Source organism: Hippocampus guttulatus, chromosome 1 (genome assembly GCF_054856545.1).
Source record: "Hippocampus guttulatus isolate MCC_2025c chromosome 1, RoL_Hgut_1.0, whole genome shotgun sequence".
NCBI lineage: Eukaryota > Metazoa > Chordata > Actinopteri > Syngnathiformes > Syngnathidae > Hippocampus > Hippocampus guttulatus.
The window spans coordinates 34066582-34081070 of record NC_141261.1 but is presented as its reverse complement, the minus strand read 5'-3'; the positions used below and the strand labels follow the sequence as shown (position 1 = coordinate 34081070).

At 43.7% G+C, this 14489-nt stretch overlaps 1 protein-coding gene across 1 annotated transcript in view; it reads left to right on the top strand.

Moving 5' to 3' along the window:
* Positions 1-12723, top strand: part of LOC147211491 (uncharacterized) — a 59649-nt gene extending 46926 nt beyond the window's left edge. The window contains exons 4-6 of the mRNA XM_086127671.1: positions 527-619; positions 712-1195; positions 6309-12723. Of these exons, the coding sequence (XP_085983797.1) occupies positions 527-619; positions 712-1195; positions 6309-7234 (1503 nt within the window). The 3' untranslated portion in view covers positions 7235-12723. The remainder of the gene's footprint in view (positions 1-526; positions 620-711; positions 1196-6308) is intronic.
* The last annotated feature ends 1766 nt before the right edge of the window (positions 12724-14489 follow it).

Here is a 14489-nt window from a genome sequence, read left to right as displayed (position 1 = left end):
TATTTTTATGGCGGCGCAGCGGCTCCTCTTGTTGAAATTTCATCTGTGCTGTATGTTTCACATACAGCGCATTTGACAATAAAGTTGTACTTGACTTGACTTGGCTTGACTCACATTGCAGCCTGGTCATCCTGGATGGGGGATTCCCTCATCTGTGGCCCCTCCTCAAGGTTTCTTATTTTTCCCCAGATTTTTTAAAAGATTTTCCTTTCCCTCCTATGGAGTTACATCAGGGGATGTCGTTAATATTTTTCAACTGTGGGCATGTGGAGCCCTTTGAAAGTTATTTTTGTAATTAAAGGCTGTATAAATAAATTTGACTTGACTAATAGAGGGATTGGGGATGAGCAGTGGTTCATTTGTGGGAGAAAGAGCAGCTGCGTTAAACAAGGCTTTTTTTGAGAGAAGCATGTTCTTAAGACCACTGGGAACTCTTCATGTTTGTCAAAAATATTCATGACTTTTGCTGTATAAGGTCTTGATGATTCAGAATATGATCCAAAAATGTATTTCTTTGTTGGTCCAGGCTCCAGAAATGTCATCATATCAGCCCAATTCAGAGAGTTGTCTTCTTGGCTGTTATAACTCTGGAGAAATGAATAAGAACTTCTCAAGACAGGTTTTTCTTCCTGAAACAATTATTTTCAACCAAAAACAATTTTTGACAAAGAAGGAGAAAAACATTTTGTTCTCTTGTTCTCTTACGTACAGTCCAACTACTGCGCCCCCTGGCGTCCTCTGGGCTACATTCCCCTCAATGAGCTGGACAGCAAACTGAGTTGCGGCCCAGACAGTCCACATCACCGGGTGGTGCTCTCCGAAGCAGAGACTGACGCCATGTCGTCACTACCGGGCCACACCCCCTCCTCACAGGGCTCCTCCTCTTCCTCAGAGTCTCTGGTTTCTTCAGAACCCAGTGACTCAGGCTTCCACAGTGTTAGCACCGGCGAGCATAGATGTCTCCACAAGATCCATAGACACTCCCATCACCTACAATTGGGCCACTCTCCTCACGAACAGAGAGGCTGCTGGGATCTGGAGTCCATCCCCGAGACAATGCCGTTGAGTCACACGAGGGTGCAGCCGTCGTCCTCCTGCACAGTGGCCAACAGCACAACCACCACGGTGCACTTCCACCAAGCTGAGAGGAGTCCAACTTTGCCACGCAACCGCTCACCACCTTCACCTTCATCTGGTTAGTGGACCTTTGTCATTGCACTCCAGTTTGTCTCCTTTATCTTGCCTTTGTCTTGTTTAGTATGAAAGGTTGTGAAGGGTTCCAAAATAACTAACTACAATGTTATTGTATGTTGTCATACATTGTTGTTTTTTTTAATCTTTGTATACAGCTGGGTCAGGTCACACGTCAAATAAAACTGCCATGTGATCAGAAATCCCATTTTCAAAGACTTCCAAGTTTGACACCGGTAGACCATAAGCTAGGACAAGGTCTAAAATATGTCCTTGTTCATGTGTCGGGCTGGTCACATATTGCACAAAATTAAAAGAGTCTATAAGTCTTAAGAGGTCCTTTGCTAGTGGTTTTCCGGACAGCACACATGGATGTTAAAATCCCCCCTGAGGAGGATATGATCATATCTGAGCCTGATTTCCGCAAAAAGGAATGAAAAGTCGCTTCAAAAGTCTTGATTGTATTTAGGACGACAGTAAATGACAGCGCGGAGCACCGGGAAAACACAGCCAACTTCAAAGAAGGTTGCTTCAAAGCTGGTGGTTGATGTGGTGAATATGCACTGTTTACATTTGAAATTGTTCTTAAAAATACTCACCGTTCCTCCACCACGGCCTGAGGTCCTCGGGGTGTCCAGGAATGCACAGTCAGGTGGCAGCAATTCAATTAAAGTGTTGTACTCACCAGTACCTGTCTAAGTCTCTGTCAGACACAGGAAATCCAAGTCATTGGAAAGGAAAAACTTCCTCATTATATGGGTCTTGTTCGTCAACGACCGGGCGTTTAACAACGCAATCCTTGTGGGAGCAGCGACGAGAGGGGGTGCCTCTTCTGATCGCTGAGCTTGGGGAAATTCAAAAGCTTTCGATGAACCCCTCACCGAAAAAGGCGCGGAGGGTACAAATGCCTTGGCGCTGCGGGAGAGCCAACGACTGTTGTCAAGCACGAGGCGACGGAGTCGAGGGCACGCCACAACGGAGTAATTCCGTGCGTTCGGGAACTAGCAGCGGTCGAAATGTGTCTCAGTTCCCGTTTTAGCTTCACGAGCTGACTGCTTCGTTTGCTGCGGCGGCGCCGCTTCCGTGAAGGGGGCGCGTGAACGCGGAAGAGATTAGCCGGTATGTTTACCAAGAACGGAGGCAACGGCTTTTTGCCACCGCCTGGCCAAAACACGGCCGAATCTCCGACGTGTTGTTGAAGCAGCTGTCACGATGTGTGGTGGTGGAGGACCCCAATAAAGCAGGCAGGAAGGGGGAGCAGGGTAAACTAGTCAAATTGTATTAACAAAATACTGAGGGAACTAAATCCAAGACAAACAAAGTCATGAAAACAAAAAGAATCCAAAGTAACAAACAAAAATTACGGCGGAAGCAAAAAAACTAACAGCAACAGAAACAATGACAAAAAACAAACAAGACAGCAACAAACAAACAATGACCCAACACTGAGTGGTCATGCCGGGAGTCCTTTTAAACAATTACATAATGACCAACAGGTGTGCCGCTGCAGGTGGAGCCCTACAGTGCCACCTGTTGGTCACAAACAGAACCGTGACAGTACCCCCTCCCTCAAGGGACTGATCCCAGAAGTCCCAAATTGCTAGGCTTGGCCTGACGTGGACAGAGTTCGGCGTGACGGAGGACATGGGACAGCCGGACGTGTACGGGGCTCGGCCTGACGTGGACGTGGCACGTCTCGTCGTGGACGTGAATGTGACTCGATTCAAACAGAGACGTAATGAGGTACAGCTCAACGTCGATGCGGACGGGGCTCGGCCTAATATAGACGTGGCTTGACGAGGCAAAAAACATGGGACGCCCGCGTGGCATGCGCCGCCTGAAGGGGAAACATGGGACGGCCGCATGACATGCGCCGCCTGAAGGGAAAAAGGTGTCGGCCGCAGAAGTGCTCTGCCAGGCACAGGGTGGAATTGGGACCAGTCCTTTGTACCTGCGGGGTCCAGTTGATGGTCAGGTCATTCTGTCACAATGCATGGTGGTGGAGGACCCCAAAAAGAAGGCAGCAAGGAGGAGCAGGGTGAACTAGTCGAATTGTATTAACATAATACTGAGGAAACTAAATCCAAGACAAACAAAGGCATGAAAACAAAAATAATCCAAAGTAACAAACAAAAACTATGGCGGAAGCAAAAAAACTAACAGCAACAGAAACAATGACAGAAAACAAACATGACAGCAACAAACACACAATGACCCGACACCGAGTGGTCGTGCCGGGAGTCCTTTTAAACAATTACGTAATGACCAACAGGTGTGCCACTGCAGGTGGAGCCCGACAGTGCCACCTGTTGGTCACAAACAGAACCATGACAGCAACAACAATGCTTGGTGATCATAAACCAATCGAGACTCAGTTAAGAAGGCACCAAGCATTGCGAATAGTAAAAAAAAGTTGAATGGCAGGGGCGTCGCCGCACACACTGGCGCACTGCCCGCCATCTTAAATTATTTAAAATATTTTCGTTGGTCATCGGGCTAATTCATGAAACATAAGGCCAAATTGGTCCTCTTAATATCTGTCCACCGGACAACTTTGGAAGGATTGCGGTTTAATTTGCCATGGCTCAAGTTACAGCACACGATCCTGAGTGTGTGTGTGTGTGTGTGTGTGTGTGTGTGTGTGTGTGTGTGTGTGTGTGTGTGTGTGTGTGCGCAAAGATGAGAGACGCGTAAATCGAGTCAACCGTTTTCTTGTATGTAGATGGCTCACGGAAAATAAAAATCAAATAAAAAATACATTTGCAGCACACATCAGGCAGATGCTTCTGCACACATGTGCTCCGATGTATGGCGGCAGCCAAAACATGACAAAATACACAACTCAAGTACACGCTGATCGTTTTTTAGGCACATGCAGGGAGTTTTTAGTTTGTTTGTTTTTGTAAATGAAAAAAGATCAAGCATGATGGAGATACCTGCCTCAATGTCTTGTGGAAACCTATTAAATCTACTGAAAGCTAGCACTTTTGCCTGCTGTGAAAGCCCTCCGTGCCTTAAAAAATAGAGATAAATAAAATATAATGATTGTAAATATCTATATTTTATCTTGAGGATCAATAAAATTGAGGACTCTCGATTGAAATATCAATATTTTTGTATTGTTCCACGCATCCCTATTTAGAGTCCTGGTTATATCCAGTCATTCTACTTATGAATCAGAGACCAACAAAGCAGAAGACTTCCAGTAGGATTAGTGACATCAGATCAACACAAATACATCCACTAGGAAGTCAGTTTGGCATCAATTTTCTGCCCCCAGTGATTGTATTACAGTGCTATGCAATGCCCCTAGTGGTGGAACTATTGTATTGCAGTGCAGTGCCCCTATTGGTGGAAGTAGTTAGAACCACCTCAAAAGTCAGTGGGGTAGCCATTTTGAATCATAACAGTGAAGAGGTGTGATCACATCCACTTTCATCCTCTTTCTTTTGACATGTTCAGGCACAATCTCGAAGTACATTTACACCAGGAGTCGGCAACACGCGGCTCCAGAGCCGCATGCGGCTCTTTAGAGCCATCTAGTAGCTCCCTGGAGCTTTTAAAAAAATGTTTGAAAATGGAAAAAGATGTGGGAGGGAAATTAATTTTTTTGTTTTAAATATGGTTTCTGTTGGAGTAAAAACATGACACAAACATTCTTAACGTTTCCCAATGCTGTAAAAATGTGTAGAATAAATATCACATTTCAACGCTTATGTCAACGAAGATTTGCGTCATAGCCTGCGACACACATTTCTATTAGTAGGGTGGGATGCAAGGCAGGTGGCTGTTGCAAAAAACAAAACAAAACAAAAAACGGTGTTTCATGGACAATTCAACGAGGGTACTGGCAAAGGGAATCTGGAGTGCCGTGAAAAGCATTTTTAAAACAGGACATGTGAGCTACGATAGTCAAAAACGCTGCAAAAGTGTGTCCCATGCCTCCGCGTAGGTAGTTAAGCGTCTGTAAGTAAGGTTGGTTCAACGAAAAGTGGATCTTTGGTCAAAAGAGGTTAGGCACCCCTGCTCTACAGAATGTACTGCATGGGAAAAACAAACATTTAATCATGAAGGCTCATCGTGTAATTGTAGCAAACTTAGTCATTTTGATAGTAGGCTAATATACTGTAGCTCATATAGATACAGATATATGTTGCAGCTCCGAAAAAAGGAGAGCTGTCATATTGTTTTTTTATAAAACGTGCACTTTATTTATGCTTTTTACAGTCTCGACAAACACAAACACAGACACATATTCGTCGGACTCCGTGCCTTCTCTCCTCTCGTTCGATTCGAGAGGCGTTCAAAGACAGCCTCTGAAAAACGGAAATTAATGACACTAATAAAAGCGAAAATAATGCACCAAAACTATATAAAAATAAATTCTATGGGAGCGTTTGTGAACACACAACAAAGGAATAAATAACATAAACAATTCTGAGACAGTCCAGTCTCCTACATACAGTACGTACAGCATGTGTTTTCTTTATTGTAAATTTTATAGAAGGCTTTTATTTTTTTGCGGCTCCAGACATATTTGTTTTTTTTTTCCTATATGGCTCTTTCAACATTTTGGGTTGCCGACCCCTGATTTACACAGTTGTAGATATTACTCTTTGTTGTGCAAGTTATTTTTTTGTCATTGACTTTATTGTTATTGACTTCCAAAAAAATACCAAACGGTGGATTCTCATCTTCGTGTTTTTATTGGAGGATTATTTAGCTCGCCGTCTCCACCATGCTCTCAAGTCAAACACATGGTTAGGACAGAAGAATCACAGCAGATCCAGAAGAGATTTACAAACTGGTCGGAAACCCATTTCCACCAGGCACTACAGGTACATCACAGTCGAAGCTCCATCATAACCAAAATCAGTCAAGTGCAGTTCTACTAATGCATATGGAGGCACACTGCACTTTTTTTCTTGACAAACCCTGGATGCTGCAGAAATGATATCTTTGGAATCCTTCACAATTGAAAAGCTAGAAAAATGCACACCAAACTAAACTCAACCTTAGTGCTTAGAGAATAATAGGCTTAGATATCCTGTTGCATTATAGCCGATTTGCACCATCCGAGAGCCAGAACCAGGCTGATGGCTCGTATCTGCTTCCAGGTTGCCGTACAGAGCCATGCCAGCGGAGGGCGCTGTGGCTGGAGAAGCGCCAAGCAGGTGGGGGCTGGACCATTGAGGTGCCGGGACGCAGTCAGACTCTAATGGATTTGAGTGAGGCCCAACGACACCGCAGGGCAAGTCACCCAATGAATATTGAATCAAAGCAGGTACTGAAGCAGGCTCAGCGGAACCAACCACATTCAACCAACAACACAGTGGTACTGAGCAGCCAAGCCAGTTATCATGCTCACCTCATCACGAATAGAACCAGCCGGACCAGTCACCCTAACACAACCAGAACTGGGCAGAGTGCAACAAGCAGCAGGAGGGAAGATGACTCAAGGTGTCATGATTTGTTTTCTTGTGGTTCACCAGACTGGCGAGTGTTTCAGACTCTGGGAAATCAAGCCAGAATCCCAAAAACGTCTACTGGTCCATATTACAACACCTTGGGAGCACACCAGAAACCCCGATCTCCACCTTCCCCACACTGTCGGCAGTCCAATCAGAAATCTGTCAGGAATCAGCTGCTCCGGGCCAGAGCTTACAGGCTGGCGAAGGAACGCAGTGAGGTCACCACGGACGAGGAGGTGCGTGGGGAATTGGAGCAACCGGGGGACCACCTTGGGATTGGCGAGTCCTGGGCTGGCCGGTACTGCAACCGGGCTGAGAGGAGACGTCACCTTGTGCTGTCACGGCAACTCAGAGAGCGACGCAATGGTGAAGAGGCTGCGGCAGGTGGAGGTCAGAGCTCGCTGTCATCCCAGATGGTTCTGGAGTTGAGCCACAGGAAGCAGAACCGACTGAGGAACAGCAAGCTGCTTGATGATTGGACAACGGTAGAGGAACTACTCACCCACGGGACCCGAGTGGAAGTGGACACTCAACTGTGTCCTAGCCCTCTGTTATCTGTTACTACTGTCTGAGGAATTGGAGCCTTACATCTGATGAGGCTAGATCGACACTTTGTTCCACTTTTTTGTTGTCTCATAATCAATAAAAGTCAAGTGTCAATGTTGACACAGATTATGGACCACAAGAGAACATAAATCATCAGTCATCAGCCATCAGTTCACTTCAGGTCCACCTGGGTTTGTTTTCTTTCTGAGAGTTCCACCCAACTAGTCAATCAAAACACTGTTGTTAGTTTGGCATAAACAGAAATGGATAATTTTATTATTAGCTTCACAGGACCTACCTAGCGAGCTGCTAGAATAGCTTATTGATGGTCTACATCAATAAGCTGATGTAGACCACCAATAAGCTACATCTGGACTGACAACTAGGAGCAGTAGTATATTGGTTCACTTGTGTCAGGCAAAATCCACGTAACTCCAAAACCATCACTTTTTAAGAAACCCTCCAAAAAAATGTGTTGAGCCATTAGATGGCCAAAGAGAGCAGGCCATTTTCAACACTTTAGATTGGTCAACAATTTGTAAAAATAACATTCACGTGGGGACTGACGCATCCTATAAATTTGTGAAAATATATTCAATTTACCAAATGTGGACATGGAAGTTTTTAGCCCGACACCAGCGAATTGTACTTCTTTGGATGCCTGACAACTGATCTTTCACTAAGACTTACTCCAATCCCGAGGTTACATAAATTACATTTGCTAAGCCCATTTGGCTGTCAATGTTATACATCCAAATCAAAATCACTCAAGGGAACCATGCTCACGTAGCATACGTTAGCTTAGCTAACGTGCACATCACAGAACAATGGCTCGACACTGCTAGCTCTCTATAATTATGATGATTCAACAAGGAGTCTATAAAAATTCTAAAAACGCTGTAACAAGGAGCACTGAGCTAGTTTTGTTTGCTTAGCTGTTATAACAGTGTAATATTAAGATTTTGGTTCATGAGCAACCAGGTTATCATTTTTACACACAATACAAATATATTATCTGCAGTGGCTGACGGGCAATCCAGGGTGTAACCTCTCTTTTGATTAACAATCGTTGGGATAGGCTCCAGCTCATCCATGAGGATAAGTGGCATTGAAAATGATGGATGGGCAGTTATAGTGCGGAGACTTTGCCGGTGTGTTGAGACAATTTAAGCAGGTGCCTTCAAAAATACTGAATTAGTTGCAGATGTTAACCACCAGAGACTTAAATATGTCCACAGAGTCCATTTATTTGCACTTTTCCAACTAATGTGACTTGTTCAATGATGAACTTATCAGGTGCTAAGCTTGTTGGATTCCGCTTACTGGTTGGACTATCGGGAAAGTCGTGGCCGACTGTCCATTCAAAGAACAACTCCCCCAATCCCTCAACCGCTCTAACGGAGGGGACCGGAATTTTCCTAAAGTCATGTTGGAGGGACTCATCTAAATTCTAATGACCTTGGTTTTAAGAAGTGAGTTATGTTTTAAGACCTTTCATTCACCTTTATTGAGTAACCTTCATAGAAGTAAGGCGAACGTAGGGCCACTTCTTTTTGACGGTACTCCCCTCTGTAGATCTGGTGCAGTTGTTAAGACTTAGATGGGTTTTAGCTGCCTTTGGTAAGACTGCAAGGACTCCTTTATAATTTGATACAAAACCCGAGTTACTACTTGGATTCCTTAATAGCAACAAGCAATTTCATTTAAGAGTGGGTGAGTGTATAATAAAATAATACGGTCGACAAGAATACATGTAGTTTATAATTTTCAAAGATTTATTAGCGAAGCCCGTCCCAGATGTCCGAGCTTCTCACCTTGTCTCAAAGGGAGAGCGGAGAAAACTCATGTCCGCCGCTTGTATCCTGGATCTGGTTCTTTTAGTCATGACCCACAGCTCGTGACCATAGGTGAGGGTTGGAACATTGATCGACTGGTAAATTTAGAGAAGCACACAGCGATGCAATACTGAGGCCACCAAACCGGACCACCTCAACGCCTTGGCTGCACCTAGAAATTCTGTTCATAAAGGTTATTGTTGGAGGATGATCAAACGGGGGGAAGCGTGTTGTTGTCGACACGGCGGGATCCCTTGACCGTTCTCCACTTCCCCAGGTCCTCCGCGTGTTCGTTTGATTCGGGCTGAGTTGATGTGCAAAAGTCAGGCTGGAAATGGAGAAGTTCTTGCAAGATGTTTTACTGAACGTTCAGGGCACAAGTGTGAAACAACACGAATCGATTCGGGCTCCTGTGAGTCTCAGATTTCATCAGGAAGCCCCGAGCAACTACAGTCAAACGTGTATATAGGCATAGTATGTTAATTATAGTAATTGGGGGCGGGCAGTCCTTCCCCTTATGTAAAAATCCGAAACAAAGAAAGTTCGATCTTGGCATTTTGACAAAGTACAGACCACATCTGCTGTGCACAAATCTCGAGATAAGAGTTCCTCCTCAAGGGAGCTTGACAGCCTTCAGGAACTTTCCCGAGACGCAAAAGAAAACACTTGGGGCTGTTAATCACTCAAGGGGAAATAGGGCCCCAACTTCACACTACATTCTTTGTTTTAAGTACTTCAGCAGATGTTCAGGACAGAGACTAGTGTCAAAGTCGACCTGTCTATGATACAAAGTTTTAAGCTAAACATATAACATATATAGGTGATATCTTCAATATGAAGAGATTCGGAGTCCAACCCTCCCTGGAAACAATTCCGACTTACTGCCAGCAATGCAAACCAAACTCTGACATCGTTGATATAGGGACCGAAGATCCCCTATCAGGGGGTTCGGTACCCCATACTCCCGAAGCACCCCCCCCCCCCCCCCCCCCCCATAGAACTCCCCAAGGGACACCATCGAACACCTTCTCCATGTCAAAAAAGCACATGTAGACTGGTTGGGCAAGCTTCCATATACCCTCGAGGATCCTGCTAAGGGTGGAGAGTTATTCCACGGTTCCACGGCCGGGACGACAGCCACACTGCTCCTCCTCAATCTGAGGCTCGACTTCCTGACGGACCCTCCTCTCCAGCACAGATGGTGACCAGAATTTCCTTGAAGCCATCCGGAAGTTGGCTCCATGGCCTCACCGAATTCTTCCCACGCCCGAGTTTTTGCCCCGGCGACCGCTGAAGCTGCGTTACGCATAGTCAGCCGATACCCATCAGCTGCCTCTGGAGTTCCACAGGCAATAAAGGCCCAATAGGACTCCTTCTTCAGATTGACGGCATCCCTTACTGCCGGTGTCCATGAGCGAGTTTGGGGGTTGCCGCCATGATGGCCATAACTCTTGATTGGCCGCCTCAACAATAGATGCGCAGAACATGGTCCACACGGACTCAATGCCAGACGCTCCCAAAAAAAAAAACTCACATGCCAGGTTAATCGGATATCAAATAATTGATTCCAAATTCAAATCGGAGGAACTATCTAATACTGTACTGGGAGTTATCCCATTAACTTATGACTTTATTTCACAATAAATCCATCACATCATCATGACCTCATCTGACATGGCGCTTCTGTTACATCTTTTAATGCATCTTTTATGAGCCTCCCTAAAAACATCCTCTTTTATTGCAATTTTTAGAAAAACAGCTTGCAAAATCAGGCATTTTAGCTCGCAAGAAGAATTAAAAATGCCTCTGAAATTCTGGAGGGACTGAAAGTGGGCGTTTGTCTATCCTGTTCCATCCCAGGGTATGAATGCCCATCTCTGGCAATAGACGCCATGTCACAGCTCCATTCTCAGCAGCTAAAGAGCAGCAAGTATTTCTTCATGCGTTAGCTGCTATGGTGTCTTTGACAGAAAGGTCCCGCAAGCTATTATAAGCTTTCTTTAAGTAAACCAGTGTAACCAAAACGCATTTGGATACCATACATCACATATGTCAAGAATGTTTTCAGTGGTCCCTGGGATGATATTGATTTATTATTAGAACCGGCCCGCGGACCGCAGCAAGCCGGGAGCCCGCAGATCTTTTACACGCACCAATAATACATTTCCCACAATGCAACGGTGACGCGCCAAGCAGTGGCCGCTTTATTTCAATCTTAGTGCAGCAGTCGTTCGCATAACAGTGACGTTAGCTTGCAGATACCCATCAAAAATGGCAAAACGGAAGGTGGACACTGAGAACTGGGGGTTTCAAACAAGGTGGGAGTCGGAGTACATGTTCATGGACGTAGGTGGAAAACCTGCGTGTCTTCTGTGTGGAGAAAGTGTGGCGGTATTGAAAGTGTGTCATCTGAGACGACATCATGAATTGAAACAAAAACAAGAATATGGACATGGAGGGGGGAGGGGGATTTCATGAAAAACTGTATACTTAAAGTTTGTGACGAAGTTTGCCCCGAAAAAAAGCAGCTCTTTTTAAATGTGAGCATGAGCAGAAACGCAATTGCTGAGCGAGTAGAGCAGTTGTCCATTTATCTAAAAGAGCAGCTTGTGAAAAACGGAAAATATGTCATCACATATTCCTTGGCTGTGGATGAGAACGCTGAAGTTTCTGACGTTGCCCACTTGTCAATTTTCATCCGCGGAGTGGACTCTAGCCTAAGCGTGACAGGAGTTTTTGGCTTTACATCCTATGCATGAAAAAGATATGGCAGTGGGTGCTGCGCAGTTTGCCCGTTTCCTCCCCGACACAGTGGCCCCGCTGCGCATCTAGGCTGATCAAACGTTGTCGAAAGTTTGGCAGCACATACCTGTGTGAACAACTACTTTCTTTGATGAAGCTGAACAAAGCATCACACAGAAGTCGACTTACTGCTGAACACCTTCACTCAATTTTGAGGATTTGCTAAGCTCAGAGCCTGACCCCAAATATTGATGAACTTGTAGAAAAGATAAGACACCACAGAGTATCAGCCTCCGCCTCAAAAAAGTGAATATTACTGTGCAATCACATACAGTATTAAGAGTTTTTACTCACTTCCAAGTTTAAAAATTAAAGTATAATATTGGCTTTCACTGTATGTTACTTCTCCTTGAAGTTAAATCCAATTATGTTTTAAAAATATTTTATTCGAGTAAATGATCGAAAATTGCTATTATTTGTTTTTCTTGGAAGTAAATTTAGCCTACTTTTGCTAAAAGAGAAAATATGGGCTATTGATGGTGCCTTGAATACCGGCTTCTTTCATTCATGTTATGGGTATTTTTATACAAAGGAAATTTGTTTTTTGTGCCTGTTGAAAATTAAAGTTTACTGACAGAGTCATAAGAAAATGTTGCTTTATTTATCTGATCATATTGAAATGTATTTGTTAGGTTTTCAGTCAATTAACTTTGGGTCAATAAACTATATGTGGTCATTTTTCAAATTTTTTTATCTGGCCCTCCGTCCATTTGACTTTGACACCCCTGCCATACATAGTTTTCCTTCTGACCACCACATGTCCACTTTATTGACTTACATCAGTGAAGTGAATTAATTCATGGCCATTCTCAAGTACTTTTATTTTTCATTATTTATGATGAGCTTGTATCAATTTCTCAAAACAAAGATGCTGATTGGACAAAGAGGAGATTGGTCGTCTTTAAGTACCTGGATGTTTGTCACACAAACTGTTCTTTAAAACTTTAACTTTTACTCGTGAAACTGAATGTGAAAAGTCAAGTAAACTGATTCTGTGTGTGAAAAGATTAAAATTTGTATCCGTAAAACTGAATGTCACAAAATATCCAGAATTGAAATCTCATTTAGGTGTTCAAATTCAAATGACAATACATATTAATTTTTTCAATGATTCAAATTAAACTATGCAATTGATGTAATTGAAATTCACCTTTTCAATCCACTTATTCAAGGTAGCGATTCAAATTGAAATACAAATTATCTAGATTCAGTATTTGGTGGCACATATTTCAGCCCATAGAAGGAGTGGCTCCTTCAATAATGACTGGGCAACAGAAGGCACAAACACACATCACATTCTACACTCATTCCTTAATTTCACCACAGTTTAGTCGACAAACCATTCCCATTTCCTTCACAGGTTTCATGCGACCGAGGGTGCGCACTCAGTTTTTCAACTGTAGTTTAAAGTATACATTGACACGCATACCCACACTCACCACTAACGAGATGCTGAAGGCCACCGCTCCATCTAGAAAGTCATAACATGGGCATAGTCCACAAGCCCCTTATAAATGAGGCGCTTTTGCGTGTTTCAGAGGTCAGGTCACTGGAAATGTATTTGTTTTACAAATGGGCACATTTTCCATGACAGTGATCCCTCACTCTATCGCGGTTTGTTTAGCGCGGCTTCAGTGCATTGTTTGTTTGTTTATTGAACATAAAACATATATACAGTAATAATTTGACAGAAAATAAGGTAGATAAAAAAAGTAAAAAGAAAGAAATCAATCTTCATTCAACACAGTTATTATGTTCAAGGGAGTAGGAAGAAGTAAAAAACTTATCTAGTCCTACCCCGTTATGTGATTGTATCTAATAAATCATTTTTATATCAATCAGAAAAGTAAGAAGAAAGAAGTCTCCATTAAGGCTCATACTTTACCCTTAACCGTGATATTTTTACAACTTTTGGTTTGTATCGGGATTATATACTTCCACACCCTGACACTCTTGTGTCAATTTTCTCTTAAATTCATAATGGATATTTATATACCTTTCTCTATTTATCAACTTTGCACATTGCGGTTTATTTTCCCCAAAGTACTGTATTCGGAAAAAAATTGCCGAATGACTCAGAGGTTTTGTGCATAGCTGTAACTTGATTGGTTCCCAACGCCGACGTACACCAATGGCAGCACGAGGGGGGGGGGGGCGAGAGGCACAGCCAATCAACATGGCTTTGCATCTACTCAGCTCCGCTTAGCACCCTCCCTTCTGTCTTATCACGTGGTTTACTCTTTTAACTTTGATCAGTGTCTAAGACTCTAAGTGTTGTTTACATGCGTGCTAGTGCATGAGAATGTGTGTGTGTGTGTGCGCGCGCGTGTGCATGTGTGTGTTAGTGCGCTCTGCTCACTCGAACGCCCACGTGGGCTACGTGTGTGCGCGGGTGTGTGTGTGTCTGTGTCTGTGTATGTTTGTAGCTGAGAGAGAGACTGACAGAGAGAGGAGGCTTATAAGAAAAAAGAAGCAGTGTCTCTTCCATGCTTATTTGTCTAATCATTCATACATCGGCTGCACGCCGCGGGATCGCTGGCCTGTTCACATACAGCACATTTGAAATTTCATCCCTCTCACATTTTTTGGCTTTTTAAATTTTTTTTAATCAATCCTACTTCACGGATTTCACTTATCACGGGTT